This window comes from Helianthus annuus, chromosome 8 (assembly GCF_002127325.2).
Source record: "Helianthus annuus cultivar XRQ/B chromosome 8, HanXRQr2.0-SUNRISE, whole genome shotgun sequence".
Lineage (NCBI taxonomy): Eukaryota > Viridiplantae > Streptophyta > Magnoliopsida > Asterales > Asteraceae > Helianthus > Helianthus annuus.
This window is the reverse complement of record NC_035440.2, coordinates 75,853,257-75,869,583: the sequence shown is the minus strand read 5'-3', so window position 1 is coordinate 75,869,583 and position 16,327 is coordinate 75,853,257. Positions and strand designations below refer to the sequence as shown.

At 35.3% G+C, this 16,327-nt stretch overlaps 1 protein-coding gene across 4 annotated transcripts; it reads left to right on the top strand.

Moving 5' to 3' along the window:
• Window positions 1-5,868: 5,868 nt before the first annotated feature.
• On the top strand, window positions 5,869-15,930 carry LOC110873059 (cyclin-dependent kinase F-4). Of its 4 annotated transcripts, none has more exons than XM_022121988.2 (18): window positions 5,869-6,028; window positions 7,993-8,218; window positions 9,408-9,908; window positions 10,005-10,083; window positions 10,191-10,259; window positions 11,196-11,285; window positions 11,438-11,576; window positions 12,305-12,407; window positions 12,521-12,573; window positions 12,658-12,724; window positions 13,558-13,666; window positions 13,792-13,857; window positions 13,971-14,039; window positions 14,131-14,191; window positions 14,279-14,413; window positions 14,997-15,028; window positions 15,121-15,190; window positions 15,567-15,930. In XM_022121988.2, the coding sequence occupies exons 3-18, from the start codon at window positions 9,901-9,903 to the stop codon at window positions 15,749-15,751; spliced, it is 1,335 nt and encodes a 444-aa protein (XP_021977680.1). In that variant the 5' UTR covers window positions 5,869-6,028; window positions 7,993-8,218; window positions 9,408-9,900; the 3' UTR covers window positions 15,752-15,930. The 4 variants fall into 4 exon arrangements, with proteins under 4 accessions (XP_021977680.1, XP_035832563.1, XP_021977681.1 ...); XM_035976670.1 differs by having other exon boundaries at window positions 15,564-15,930; XM_022121989.2 differs by having other exon boundaries at window positions 5,874-6,028; window positions 14,288-14,413.
• The last annotated feature ends 397 nt before the right edge of the window (window positions 15,931-16,327 follow it).

Below are 16,327 nucleotides of genomic sequence, written 5' to 3'. Positions count from 1 at the left end.
CGAACCCCTTTTTGCTTTCGCACTTTTTGCCTTCAATCCATCATCGCTGCGTTTTGATAGGTGCGTTTTAGATATGAACGTATGTTACACCCCAAAGTGTGTTTAAAAAGGGGGTCAAGTATACTCACAGTAGGTGTTTAACAAGTAAACACAACTTGATTGGATTGATTGATAGCGCGTCGAGTTAGCCTGTGAACAGTAGCATAACTCGTTGAATAGCGTGTCGGATGAGATAAGTGTCGAATGGTGAGTCGAACGGATGAATACCAATTCGATCGGATGGTCATCCGGACAGATGGTCATCCGAGCGGATGACCATTCGAACAGTTGGCCAATTCGAATGAGTGCGAGCGTTCTTGAAAGTTTTAAATGGGCAGATTGTTCAAACAGATAGTCATTCGATCGGATGGCCATTCGAGTGAGTGTTCTGTTGTTTGAAAATTGTTTTGAAAACCTTTGAAGTTTTCGTTGTAGTATCTAAACAGGTTATCCGGTCGGATGGTCATCCGGATGAATGGCCATAAAATCGGATGGCTATTCGATCGAGAGTTTAGTAGTTTGAAATTTATCTAAGTTGTTTTTTAACAAGGAATAGTATAAAAGACAAATCACCTGGTCGAATGGTCATTCGATCGGATGATCATTCGATTGGGTAATCTGTTATTTGGTAAACTTTGTCAAATTTCTAAGTTTAAAAGTTCGAGTTTAACGGAGACGACGTGACGACGTGTCAAACAACGGAAACACTCTAAGTCCAGTTCGCTCGATCGGGTGGGAATCACCCCATTCAATCAGATTGACTGTTCTTGACGGAGTTTCGGGTCTGGCCCGTTAATCGGTCATCTCTCCGGTGGAAATCTGTTTTCAAGCCGGCTTTAGCCTAAAGAACGAGCCTAAAGTCAGTTTGAGTCCAATCCCATCGATTTATATAAAAGTGAAGAAAAGTTGGAGAAAACTTTGAAAACAGTTGAAATTATTGAAATCTTGTTGAGATTCGTGTTGATTAGTGTAGAAATCCTTCAGATCTAAACTGTTCTTGATGAGGTGACGTCACACTACAGTTTGCATAAGAAACCGAGTGAGAACCACCTTCAAGATTGTATAAATCAGACGATTTCAATAAGAAAATCAGTGATTTTGTTGGAGAAAATGGTGTAAAAGTGATTGGTGATGAAGATTGTACAAGATTTTAGGAGAAATACTTACGAAATAGCCTTGAATCATGATGAAAAGTGACTGAAAGTGCCTTGGAAGCGAGTTGGTCAGATGAGAGAACCAAAGTGTTGAAATGAGACACAATGGTCCTATTTATAGGTGAGAGAAAGTTAAGGTGGTGGAATGGATCGGATGGCTTCCGATTGAATGGTCATCCGATCGGATGGCCATCCGAGCGGATGGTCATTCGGACGGAAGTCCATTCGACCGGATGTTCCATTCGGACAACCCGATTCCGTTTGTTAGTTTTCTAATCTTTTGTTTTGTCCGACGTGTTTTTGTTGCGTTAAGCATTGTGGGTACTTTAAGCGTTATAGCGAGATAAGTAGCATCGTGTTAAGTGCGATAAATTGAGTTGCGCGTGCCAGCGAGTGCGCGTTTAGACAATTTCAATACTTTTATTATTATTATTATTATTATTATATATAACAGGTCATAGTATAAGTAACTGCGTTTGAGTCTGCGTTAGCGTTTGCATCGCACCACGACGAGCTAGGGGAGCAGCTTAAGTACTCACGCGATGTCATCGTGGCATTACGACGAGCGAGGGGAGTAGTTTAAGTGCTCACGCGATGTCATCGTTTGCGTTAGTGTATGCGTTGTGATGTGCGATATAGCGTGTTGAAAGTATGCGATATAAGCAAAGTAGCGTTGTAAGCGATATAGTTACATTATATCGCCTAAGTCAACAATGTAAGTACATTCACTTTTTCTCACTATTTGAGAGTACATTTTTGTAAGTTAAAATGTTTTACCAAAACCTCAAATTGTTTTCAAATACAATTATAGTGATTAAGTCTTTGTAATTCTACAATTGCTGTCAGTATTATGGGGTTTGTATACAGTACTTGATAACCTTCACAATTGGGCACGGGTATCCAATGTGTGATATGACCATAGTCACAGATTCGTCGAGTGACACGTACTGACCGAGTAATTATGTAGATATAAACATTGTAATCGCCCTTAAGACTTTAATAATGTGTAAACAACTGATGTTTTACCAAAATTGAATGTACTTGCCAGTATTTATTGTTGATAAAAATGTTTTTAAAACGCGTTTCAGGTAACACAATGTGAAAGCCAATAGAAGCCAGTTGGAGAGCACTGAAGGTTTGGAAAAGTGGCTATAAAAGTTACCTCAATAAAAAAGAGTTTTTGTTTTCAATAGATAGGGTTTATCCCTACAAATGTACTGTCGAATGAACTTGGGTTTTACCCCAATGATTTATTATTATAAAAAGTCTGGTGTTTAACTCTGATAAAAATATTTCCTAACTACGGTCCTGATGTATTCCGCTGCCAAATTAATAAACACCGATACAACTGATCTGGATCTCGCGGCACCCGCTCCCGGTATAGGGGTCAGGGGTTGCGACATTAGTGCTACTTGGCACGGTTTTATGAACGTATTTAACCTATTAAGTTTTTTTTTACTAATAATTACCCTACAACCTCCTTTACTTAAGAAAAACTAATTTTTATGTGCATATTTTTACTTACATGTCGAATTAAATTCGATTTACTTTACGTTTTGACGTAAACTTTTTATGGAAACAAGTCTGATTAAGTATAATATGTTTTCGTTTAAAAACCAAAATTTTACTTATATATTATTATGTACGTTTCGGTATAAATTCGAGTTTGTGTATTTTCGACGTAAACTTTTTGGGAAACGGGTCAGGTCAAATATAATATGTTTTCTTGAGTTTATTAATATTTTGTAAATTTTGTTTCGATCCAAGTGGAGTCAAATTGCGGTTTTTTTAAGCTCTAATGAATATTTTTTTGATTATATGTGTCAGCATTTCGGTTATAAGCGTTACATTTTCTATGTATGACTCGGGCCACATATAATATGATATAATTGTACGGTATACATTTGATTTCTTTAGGTTTTAATCCAATTGCAATGCTTATATAGGTTGCATTGAGTTCAATAAGATACCTCGAAACACATATTTTCATATGATTAACGCATCACATAACGTTTGGACTAATCCATGCGATGTTTGCGATATAACCGTTCCGCAACGCGGACGACTTTTATTATAGTTGAATCCAATAATAATAATAATGATTAAGAAACGGGATCAGGAGAAAACGGCAAAAAGTGTGAGAACGGTGAGAACACATCCTGGCCGAACACGTGGCGCGGGGCATGATCAGTGTCCGAGGGGTTTTTTTTTGTCTTTTTAGTATTCTTCTCCTTTCACTATTTTCGCGTTTGACATGCTGCTTTTTTTGCGTGCAAAATAATTTTGGCGTTATGTAGAATTATTAATTATTTGGCGTTTTACTGTTTTTCTCAGATTTCTTTTCGTTGAATTAGTTCTTTTTGTGTCACGTAGTTAATTTTTTGGCGTTATGGCTTTTTCCATGTTATTTTTGGCGTTTTGTATCTTTTTTTTTGTTAATAATTGATTACCATAGATTAATATTTTATAAAACTACAATAACACGGAAATCAAAATAAACTAATAGTCTTCCGTAGGTGGGATTACATCAGAGATGTACCCATCGCTTTGTTCTTCACTTTCTTCAGATTCTTCATCATCAAATTTCATTTTTTCGTATAACATCATTAGCTCGTCTCTTCTTTGCTGCAACCTATTCTTGAATATGACTGCATCCTTGGATTTTGGATCGTTTGAAAGTGTTAAATCACAGAGTTGTTCAATGGTAGATATCAACCCTGTCTTTAACATTTCTTCCATTGGCCTTAAATATTGCACCCCGTTTTTATAAGTCACTTCAAGTGTTCCTTCTTCCTCATGCAATACCCAACTGCTAAGTTTTGGTATATGAGTATCTTCAATATCATCATCATCTTCATCATCTTCTGCCGGAAATTTTCTCTTCAGTCTTTTTATTACAGTTCTCGTTCTTTCACAATCGTTGTCTAATGGAACTCCAAGGGCCAAGATATCCTTCTGAACATTTTTATTCATTCCAAGCATTGCTTTGATTGTCCTTACCTTTACCCTTCTCCTATCAGAGAACTTTATGATGAATCGTTTCTCTTTCCTTTCAAACCTCAATGCAATAACCTTAGCCATTTTTAGATTTTTTGGCGTTTTGGACAATATGTGGCGTTTTAGTCAAATATTTTGGCGTGTTTGAGCTTGGGTTCTCATGGTTTTCTTTTATATTGACTTTTTTTTTCCCGCATATGACAGGTAATTATGGCGTTCTGAAAAAGATAAATGTTAGTGATTATGTTTTTCGTCGTTTCATTTTACTGTTTTTTGCAGTTTAATGTGCTTTGTTTTCAGACTCAACTGTTTTTATGGTGTAACACGTCAAATCTTTGACGGCTGTAATTATAGCGTTTTGTTTTCCAATGGCGGTTAGATAACTATTGGACTTCTTTTTGTTTTTATATTCTTTGCACATTGTTTCACGTTTTTTTTTATAATATTAGTTGTTCAAATTAATTTTATTATAGTTTGTTAGTTTTTTGAGGGTGTTTTTATGGCATTATGGCGTTTTACACGCATTTGCTAATTTTGGCATTTTATTATTTTTTTCATTATAGCATTAATATTGTGTTTGTTATTTATTAACTGAAATTACAAAACAAACAAAAGATAAAGAAAATTAAAAAAAAAAACCACAAGTAGAATAAATGTCAATGTCATCAGTCTCTTTTTTCTTTTGAAACTACAAGAAATGTGACAATAAATGGCGTTTTGAGTTTGGCGTTGTTTATTTTCTTTGTTCATGTGTTGAAGTGTCTTTATGGATGTTGGAGACATAGATCGACCCCGTGTGGGTGGATGCTATCTGCCTGTCGTCTTCATTATAATCATCGAGGCCAAAGTAGCATTTACTTTGGTATAGGTCTCTTCTTATCATCCAAACCTTCTTCAGGAACAAAGATGACAATATGACATATGAGTGTCATCAGTCCCTCTTTTTTCAATTTTGTGCATCTTATGCAACAAAATCTTTCTACACTCACGTAACAAATCATTCAATGAAGCTTCATACAGAACATTACTGAGGATCAAAGAAAAGATGTTTGCCGTCGTTGTATTTTTTGGCGTTTTACATTTAGTTGTAAATTTTTTTTAGCAACCACTATGTTTTTTTTGTGTGTTTTTTTGGTGTGATAAACGAAAGGTAGTGAGGCGTTTCTATTTATAGAATTTTTTTTGGCGTGTAGTTTTGGCGGGATGTTATTTTTGTAACAAAAAATGCAATTAACATTTATCCTGATGTAAGCTTTGGCGTTATATATAATGGTGTTTTATATTTTTTGGCGTTTTTGTAGTTAGAGAGCTTAAATAAAAACCCAAAAAAAGTACCCAGTGATAAAATTGGCGTTTTGTATGTATTTGACGTTTTATTTTTCAATGACGTTTTATGTGAGAAATAGTTTTTTACTTTTTTTTACCCCTAATGAAGCGCGTCCACGTAGTAAAATTGTTGTTATTTACTATAATGCCACTGCGCCAATCTAGTCCATAGATCGTTATCAATAAGCGTTCTCACCGTTCTCACACTTTCTACCGTTTCTCTAAATCCTGACGCTAATCATTAAATGAGTAGATATTTTCGAATATTGGGTCGCCCTCACCATACGGTCAATACACCCCACATCATCCAATCAAAACCCGGAATATTTAATATAAGCGTTACCGACTTCATATCATTCGTTTTCGTGCTCCACAAGTTGAATGACAAATCACAAAACAGATTGAAAATTTGAAAGCGGTGGGTGGGGGCTTATCTCTCTCTCTCTCTCTCAAGATTTCGGCCTTTATCATCCTGTGGCTACCTAAATTGTACGCCGTTTGCCTTACGCAAGGTATTGTGTTCATCCGATCTGTTGATTCCTTGTGTTTGTTCATCGTTTGCTTAATTTATGAGTGATTTATTGATATTCGATTGGTTGTTAGGTTTAATTGCTTCTTTGTTGCTGATTTTATGAAATTTGATCTCAATTACTTTGATTTTTGTTGTTTTTTAGGTTTAATTTGATCTCAATTGTTTCTTTGGTTGAAGATTTGTTGTTTTGTGGTCACTGAAGTTGAATTAATAAAATTAATGGATCGAGATTATCGATTGATTGATATGCTGTGAATTATGCTGCAGTTTGTTTGTTCTATTGTCTGTAAAATATAAAAGTAATTAGTTCAGCAGATGTTATATTGACTGTGTCTGATTTTACGTGTGGGCGTCATTGAACACTGGTCAATGATTTCTGTTTACTTTTTAATATATTGAATTTAGTAATTTATCTTTTGCACCACTTGTTGTGATGACAATATTATGTCTTCTATAATAATCCTGATAAGTTGGAAGGAAGGACAAACTGCAGCTTTGCGTTCTGGTACACACGGTAACAGAATTATCGTTTGTTGCATTTTGAAGTATGTTCATTTGTTTGGATATGAATCATATTTGTTTTCGGTCACCATATTTGATTGTCTATAACTATGATGCTTGTATTTTCTAAATCGAACCATATGTGAGGGTTTAATGATTAATGAACATGAGCCTGCACAAAGTGTAGGGAGTGAGGAGTGAGACTAGCTCTAGGTTTACCTTTATCACAGATGCTGTGTTTGTTTTTGTAACTGCCTCTCTTCTGCAGCTATGGAATTTCTAGATGTTGCAGTAGTTTTATTCTCAATTGATACATTCCCTAGCTATAAGAAATACATGTATGTGATTGAGCTAAGAAAGTTTTTTATAGAGGTCAATTATCATTTGTTATCTTGGACCTCTTTTCTGGAATTAGTGCAGCATGTGGTGAGCAAAGATAGTATTGGATTCCTGCTAATTTTGTATATTATTCTGTAGATATATATATTCTGTATTTTGTTTGTAAACTTGGTTTTCGGGCAATAACATGGCGTTTCCATTCAACATGTCTTTTTTATGTTACAACTTGCAAGGATAATTTTGTATCATTGTGGCGTGTGACAAATGAATATCAGTAATTAGAATCATTAGACGAGGGGTTGTATATTTATGCTTCTGCGTACCATGTATACAAGTTCAGAATAAAAGCGATATAAAAAAAACTAACTTCGTTGTTCATACATTTAAATGTACACAGTAAGCATGCATTTAAGCGGTGAGCCTAACCGCGGCTTTTTGTCTACTTTTCTGCGCTTATGTTAATCACAACTGTCTAGGAAAACAGTTTCATTGCATCATATTGTCTGATTTTTTTTTTCATGGGCAAGCTTACACATAAGTTTTTGTCTTCCAACATTTTTTCTTTAGTTTTTAAGCATTTGTAGCTTTTTAAAGTTACTTCCATCATTCCATCTTATAAGAGGGAGACCGGCATTGACCCAGCATAATCCCCAAATCCTGTATACCTATGTCTCTTAGTTTTGATTTATATTGTCCAGGGACTACAGACTACTATTAAATTCAATGTGATGCATTTTATGTTTTTACCTTTCAAAGCACATGGTGTAAAAAATCATGCTTTCTTTAATATTTTTGAAAGGACACTATATATGTTTGTGTGTTGTGTTGAACTACATGAGAGTGAACCAACCCTAGCTTATTGATATAAACAAAGAAACATTTGGTCCATACCCCAACTTACAATACCATACAATCATATTGAAACAATACAGATAATATAAATACCAAATATATACGTGAAATCTAGACAAGCTATGAAAAAGAAGAAAGCCATATCAGCTACTATTTTTACCCAGTGCATCATGATTTGTTCTTTGCTGTGTTGGTGTGTCCATAGAGCTGTTATACTATGATACTAATATACGTTCAATTTTATGTTGCCAGCTTGGAAAGGTGTTAATCTCTTTTGAAGCATGGAACAAGTGTGCCCTTGGTCAGGTTGTTTTCAGAGACAGGTTTTCTCATTCCAGGAAGTGCTTGATTGGCGTTGTTTCGTACTTGGATCTGTCTTCTTCAACTGTACTTAGTGAACCTACAGTATATGAGCAGTTTCGCAGGCATAATGTCTTTTTTTCCTGAGACAGGTTGGATTGTCTGTGCATGGTAACAAGTAAGTGTTTTACACTTTTACATCCGTTGGTGAGGAATTGCTTGTTTAGTAACCAGTCACATTATATAACTCTTATAAACGAAGGACGGTGACCTTTGTTTTTTTCAATTCACGCCCTCAACTTTTTGACATCAAACAGTATTAACCCTCATTTTTAAGTAAGTTACACATTTACTTCTATCTTTTGGTAAATTGACAACTGTGACCCGCCAATCTTTTCTACTTTATAACTTGACACCTCTTTATATTTAAATTACTTTTACAACTTTACACCGTAATGTGCGACCCATTATTATACTTTTTTTTATCTATGCATAAACACGTTAGTGTCTAAAATACTTTTACGACTATACATAGCTGCCTAAATTACTTTTACAGCTTTACACCGCAACGTTCGAGACATTATACTCTTTTTTTTATCTAAGTCTAATGATGTTAATGTCATGAACGTAACGTGTGTGACAAAGTCAAAAACGCGTAATGTCATGTGAGGGCACCACAAGTTAATGTCAATATCGTTACGCGTGTAACGAAGTCACAAACGCAATGTTGCCGCTGCAGCGTGTGCTAAGTAGTTAATGCGGTAAAATATCGGATATCGGTTATCGCGGTGGGATATCAGTAATTAAATATCATTCTAAATTTATGTATATAGCAGTATACTCTTCTACCATTAACAAATTAACCTTTTGCAACTTGCAAAACACTACCAATTGTAGCAAGTAGGAATAGGAATTGATTAAGACCTAAAACACTAACATTTAACACTAACAGCTAACAATTAAGACTTAAAACACTAATAGCAACAATAAGAAGAAAGACGAATGATAGAACTAAGAAGAAAGGTACTGATATGGGAAAATCAGTGATATATCTGTCAATATCGCCGATATTAACGGTACCGATATTTTGCACCGATATCTCGGCAGGGGACCAATAACCTATATATCACTGATATATCGGTGATATATCGGGATATTAAGTACATAGAGCGTGTGGCATGGGTCAAAATTCTTGTTTGATACAATTTTGATGTTAGGGCACTGTTGATGCTGCATTCACTTACTATGTCTCTGTTACTATCTATAGTTCTATGGAGTTTGATGTTTGGCTAACGATTGATTCAGTTGTTCTTGTGTCTTTGTATGTGTTGTGGTTCTGATATCATATTTTTGTTGTCATAATGCAGGGCTGAAACTTGCTTGTAAATGCTGCGTTTACTGTCGAGTAGTAAATGATATCGTTGGTCTGACCTTTAAGTTTTAGCGTAGTTGTCTTTTCTTCCGACTGGTATCAGTTAGATCTACGTTAGATATTGATCAAATATTTTGAGATAGCCGTTTCAACTCAAAGGCAGTGTTTTGGAAGTCTTGTTTGTTGCTACAAGTATTCCGCTTATATACATTTACTTTTGGATCAGTATCAAGATGCTCTGCATTTCTCAGTTATCTTTGCTTATACTCTGTCAATGTCTCGATTTCAATGATTCGATGTCTTTTATGAATAAGAGTGTGGGGACTGTTCATCAGAATTGCACAGTTCTGCGCATGCATTAAAGAACGGAGGTGGATCCAGCCGTTTATATTTTATAGTCTCGTCTCTAGCTATCTAGATAAAGCGTGTTTTTTCTTCTATGTCTCTTCTTCATAAATAAAGTGTCACGTGCAGTTGTGAATACAAAGATGGATAAGTAAGCTGACTTTCATTCATGTTTTTTGAGTCATCTTTGATATGATATTAAAACTGTTAAACTTAAACATCAATATTTTTCGTAATTCTGATCCAGGTACAAGATAATCAAGGAAGTTGGTAATGGAACCTTTGGGGTTGTCTATCGGGCTATAAGTAAACATAATGGTGAAGTGGTAGGTTTTTCTGATTAGCAGAGCATTTTGGAACTAAAATTTTGCGTTTATGAACTTATCAAGTTTAAGTGATTGTGTTTCTTAAAGTTGATGTGTTGTGGTTACAGGTTGCCATTAAGAAAATGAAGAGAAAATATTATTCGTGGGAAGAATGCATAAATTTGAGAGAAGTCAAGGTACTATCACTTCTATCATTTTTGGAAGTGGTTAAAGGGGCTGTGTTACTAACGCGAGACGTGTTGGGTTGACCCACACACTATTTTGGTTCATTTTTTATAGTTAAGTTTTTGAACCATATATGAAAACAAAAAATCTACGCGGTTCCAAACATAATATTATTGCTGAACTAAGCAGTTAATGTGGTAAAAAACCGGATATCGGTCAAGGACTGGTATTTGAGATATAGGTTATTGCGGTGGGATATCGGTAATTTTAATATCATGTAGAATTTATATATATAGCAATTTAACAAATCAGTATACTCTCCTACCATTAACAAATTAATCTTTTGCAACTTGCAAAACACTAACAATTGTAGCAAACAGGAACTGATTAAGACTTAAAACACTAACATTTGACACTAACAATTAACAATAAGACTTTAAACACTTATAGCCTTGCTATTGGTGGGATTTACTGAGTATGATGATGATGACTTTAAACACTTATAGCAGCAATAAGAAGAAAGATGAATGGTAGAACTAAGAACAAAGCTATAGATATAGGGAAAATCGGTGATATATATCGGTCAGATATCGGCCAATATCGCTGATAATACCGGTACCGATATTATGACCGATATTTTACATGGGGACCGATAACCGATGCATCGGTGATGTATCACCGATATTAACTGCATAGTTGCTGAAAAAATATAAAGATATAGGAGGCTGTAAGCATCAAAATAAACTTTGGGTGAAGTTGAACACATTTGACCCATTTACCTTTTAGATTATTTTTTTGTTGGACCCATCTGAATCTTTAGGGGAATTAATAAGTAATAACCCAAATGAAGCTAATCATAAGTAATTGGGTCGTAATTCCCTTCTATATGTTATTTCTTGTTCTTCTCGTAGCATCAATTTACTAGTTGACTTTCATACTCTTGACAGTCGCTGCGTAGGATGAATCATACAAATATTGTTGAGCTCAAGGAAGTCATTAGAGAAAATAGCATTTTGTACTTCGTGTTTGAATATATGGTAAGTAGCTTTTTTCGTAATGTATATATTACTTGTACCTTTCCATCATATCACTTCTATATAATATCGTAATATTTTTCTTCTTCTTCTTCTTCTTCTTCTTCTTCTTCTTCCTCTTCTTCTTCTTCTTCTTCTTCTTCTTCTTCTTCCAGGAATGTAGTCTTTATCATCTCATGAAAGACAGAGTGAACCCGTTCTCAGAAACAGAAATTAGAAATTGGTGCTTTCATGTATTTCAAGGACTTGTGTACATGCATCAGCATGGCTACTTCCATCGTGATCTTAAGCCAGGTATTTTCTTTTTGAATGATGACGGTTAGAGTACGAGGAGTCTGTTTTATGTTGGAAGTAGTTATATGGCTTATAAGGAACTATGTTGATGTTCAGTGAAAATAGTGCATGTTTTTATTGATTCGAGTAAAATGCCATTTCCGTCCCCGAGGTTTGGCCACTTTTGCGACTTTTGTCCAAAGGTTTGTTTACGCATCTGGATCCAAAATTTTGGAAATCTTGTCATTTTCATCCGACTCGTTAACTCCATCCATTTTTTCTTTGTTAAATGAGGGGCATTTCTGTCTTTTTAGCCAATTTTATTAAAATAAAAAACACGATTAAGAAATAAAGATACACTCTGTTGACTTTCTAGTTAAAACTTTTCTTATAAACATTAACAAATAGGTAAAAGGACGAAAATACCCCTGACCTAACTTTAAAAAATGGACGGAGTTAACGAGCCAAATGAAAATGACAAGATTTTAAACCTTTTGGATTCAGATGCGGAAAAGCAAACCTTTGGACGAAAGTCGCAAAAGTGGTCAAACCTCAGGGACGAAAAGGACACTTTACTTATGGCCTTGTCAGCGTACAGTGATGTAGTTTGTTTTTGCGTTTAAGTGTATTACAACTCTTTCTATGCAGAGATGCAGGTTTTTTTGGTGTGTGATGTTGCTTTGCCTTTAAAGTAAATTTAGGTTTGTTGGTTTATTTTTTAACTGCTTATTGTGTATTTGTTCCGCCAGAGAACTTGCTTGTTTCTAAGGGGCTGATAAAAATAGCTGATTTTGGTCTTGCTCGTGAGATCACATCTCAACCACCATACACCGAGTATGTTTCAACACGCTGGTGAGTTAGTTCTACATATTATCACGACACTATTCTTCTGTCTTAATTTGTCGTATTGTGTTATCACCTGCTACTTAACCTTCTACTAATTACATAACTGTGGATCTCTCCAGGTATCGGGCCCCAGAGGTACTTCTTCAGTCACCAAAATATGGCTCCGCAGTTGGTAAGTTGATGGATTTTATTTTTGATGTTTCGATAAATGTATAACGTGGCCGTATTTAATTTGTTTTTTTTTTCTCAATCACAGATTTATGGGCAATGGGCGCAATCATGGCTGAATTATTTACACTCCGTCCACTTTTCCCAGGTTTAAGGTATATGGCCTATCGCCTTATGAGTAAAAGGCAGGGCTTTCTATCTCAGTTGAGGTGGTCTTTTCGACCCGGTTAATTATGAACTAGTGGGTTACAACCCGCGCTCCACAACGGGTTGGATACGTAGATAAAAATGAGCAAATTGCGAAAGTTAAACTTATTTGATGTTTTAGTTAAGGGGCTAAACATGTAATTACCAAAGTTGAGGGGCTAAAGTTGTAAATTTTTAAAGTTGAGGGGCTAAACATGTCATTATTAAAGTTGGGGGGCCAAAGTTTATTATTAAAGTTGTTTTATTTAAGGGGCTAATCATGTCATTATTAAAGTTGAGGGGCTAAACATGTTTTAGTCAAGGGGCTAAACACGTAATTTCCAAAGTTGAGGGGCTAAACATGTCATTATTAAAGTTGAGGGGCTAAACATGTCATTATTAAAGTTGAGGGTTTAAAGTTGGTTAATAATAATGCCAAAGTTGAGTGGCCAAAGTTGGTTGATGTGACAAAATAGCATATTTATAGTATATATAATGGGCTGATTTGGGCATGTATTATAACCAACTGGTCAAACAGGTGGATAAATAAGTTAGCCTACCATATTTTCGATGTATAGAACCTTTATAATCATTGTATTTAGAAAGTAACTTTTTTGTTGGGATACAATAAACCTTGTAATCTGTAAGCGTATAGGACACAACTATCTAGATTGAAGTGAAGAATGACTTTAACGGATCTTTGTTTGCCATATTCTCTTTAATGGCACATACCATCTCAGTTCTTTTTATGTGGTTTTGGGGACGTGGCAACTGAACATGTACTGTGCTATTAATTCTGCAGTGAAGCAGATGAAATTTACAAAATTTGCAGTGTGATCGGCAGCCCAACAGAGAGCACATGGCGTGAGGGGCTTAAACTGGCTAATACACTTAATTACCAGTTTCCAAAGGTTTGTTTGATTTGTTCCAGGCATTGTATTGTTCTGTTTCTTTTTTCCACTGTATGTTTCAGTGAGAACTGAAATAAATGTATAAAAACATTAATTATATTTTTCTGCTTTTATTGGCTTTGCAGCTTGCTGGTGCAGATCTTGGTGCATTAATACCATCTGCAAGCAATGAGGCAGTCAATTTGATTGCTGTAACTATTCTCTATATCTGTCTTCTTTTCACTTGAAATCTTTCTAGTTATGTAACTTACGTTACATTTATATTGTACACTAAATTATTCCTTCATAATTCTGTTTAATATAGTCTCTCTGTTCTTGGGATCCATGCAAGAGACCGACAGCTGTGGAAGCTCTTCAGCATCCTTTCTTCCAGGTATCCATCGCTTTCAAATCACAAAATTTGTCAAAATTAGTTGCATAACTTTTGGATATTCGACTAAATTAGTCTATATTTGAATCCGTAGAAATGTTACTACATACCTCCATCTCTTCGCCCTAAGCCTGCTGCTGCTAACACTCCATCTGGTTTGTCTATTCGCTTTCAACATTTCCAAGTTCTCTGCAAATCAAATAACTCATTTGTAATTTTGTATGGGTTTTCACGGGTTGAAGCTTTTTCAGTTGGATTACATGGGAGGGGAGCCATGAAGCAGAACTATGCAATGGGATATTCCGGCTTTTTGCCTAATGTGAAGCCAGCTGGCAATGTTAATTCATATGCAAAAGTACCCGCTTCTCTAAACACAGGTAAAGCGTCAAAAAGCGTTTTGGTTGATACCGGTTACAAAGGGTTGGTTGACCTCAAAACACACGTTTGTGTTATTTTATTTCGAGTAAAGTGGTTTGGCCAGTTTTGCGACTTTCTTCCAAAGGTTTGTTTTTCCGCATCTGGATCCAAATGGTTTGAAATCTTGCCATTTTCACTGGCTCGCTAACTCCATCTATTTTTCTCCGTTAAGTCAGGGGTATTTTCGTCTTTTTTGTTAACTTAAAGGGTAATTCAATCCTTTTCAGGGGTATACGATCTTTTTAAATAAAGTGAAGAAGACCAAAAGTTAACAAAAAAACGGAAATACCCCCGACTTAACGGAGAAAATAGATAAGAGTTATCAAGCCGGGATGAAAATGGCAATTCAAACCTTTTGGATCCCGATGCGAAAAAACAAACCTTTGGACGAAAGTCGCAAAACTGGCCAAAACTCAGGGACGAAAATGGCATTTTACTCTCTATTTTTGATAGCTCAACACTTATGATTACAAAAACAATATTTACTAAAATGATAGTATAAATCTTTTGTAATTCATAATGTTTATATAAATTTTACTACAGGAGTGCATCGTAAACCGGAAATGAATCATCAGGTGTGTGACATTAACTTCTAGCTGAATATGGTGTTTCTATGTTGTATTCGTGTTATTTCTCTTATAAATGATATCCTGTTTCTTTGTTTCAGGGTGGAGTTAATTATGAAAAGGCCACTTCCAGACAACCAAAATACCAACCTACTGTGAAGTACAATACAAGTAAGATGAAGTTCATTAGATGATCAATTTGGACCTACTTTTACGGTTTTTAATATAGTTTTATAGAGGTGCAATTGCTACCTTTCGATTAAATGGGTCGAAACAGCCAAAGTGACTTTTCTAATACATAAAACCTTTAAAAGTTATATTCTTGTTGTATCTAATAGTAAACTATGTCTAATATTACATTAGTTATATGTAAAATCCCTCTAATATAATATAATATAATAGTAAACTATGTCTAATATTACGTTAGTTATATGTAAAAAACTTAAAAAGTTTGGGCAAAAAGTGTTTGGGTCAATAGTCAACATTACATGACATGTTTAGTCTATTATATCTTTTGGACTGAGAAACATTATCTTTGGTGGAGCAGCGGGATTGATGGGAAAGAGTGGAGGCGTTTCCGACACTGCAGGGAAGTTGGCACACATGACCATCGGTTCAGGTAGAGCTAGACCCCAGAACCAGCAGCATGTGTATATTCCGCCACCTGCAAAAGCTAGGAAGGCTTATGGTATTCAGCCTGGTAGACCTTATTGCAGCAAGGTGGCTGGATGATCGGAGATTTCGCATCAAATGTTAATATCTTTCTTAAAATAAACACGTGAACAGAGTTTATTATTATGTGAATCTATGTCGCCTTTTACTTCACTGAAGTTTATTATTATGTGAATCTATGTCGCCTTTTACTTTTGACATATCATCTCTCTTGTTTCTATAAAAACAGTGTGCATTAATAGTTTGTGTTTTGTGGCCGGCTAGTCATGCAACAAAACAGTAGGTTTTACAATGTCGTGTTTTGGAAAAATCAGGTGTCACCCAACGAAAAAAAGGGTCCACGAATTGCCAACACTTCACGAGATAATAGATTGCAACTGTTCGTGTTCTCAATTTCACAACATGCCTCGCATCGTTACGGTGGCTTTACACTTAGTTCACGACACCGTGTGTGATAAATAGAAACGGTATCTCTAAACTTGACCCTTCAGAATCTTGTGTATTACAACCCTGTTTCTCCAACCCATACCCTTAAACCAACTTATACCAACAATTGAATATGTAACAAATATTTTATACGTCTGTTTGTTTCTGGTCGAAATGGTAACAAATATCCAAAAAAGAGGTGTTGGTTCC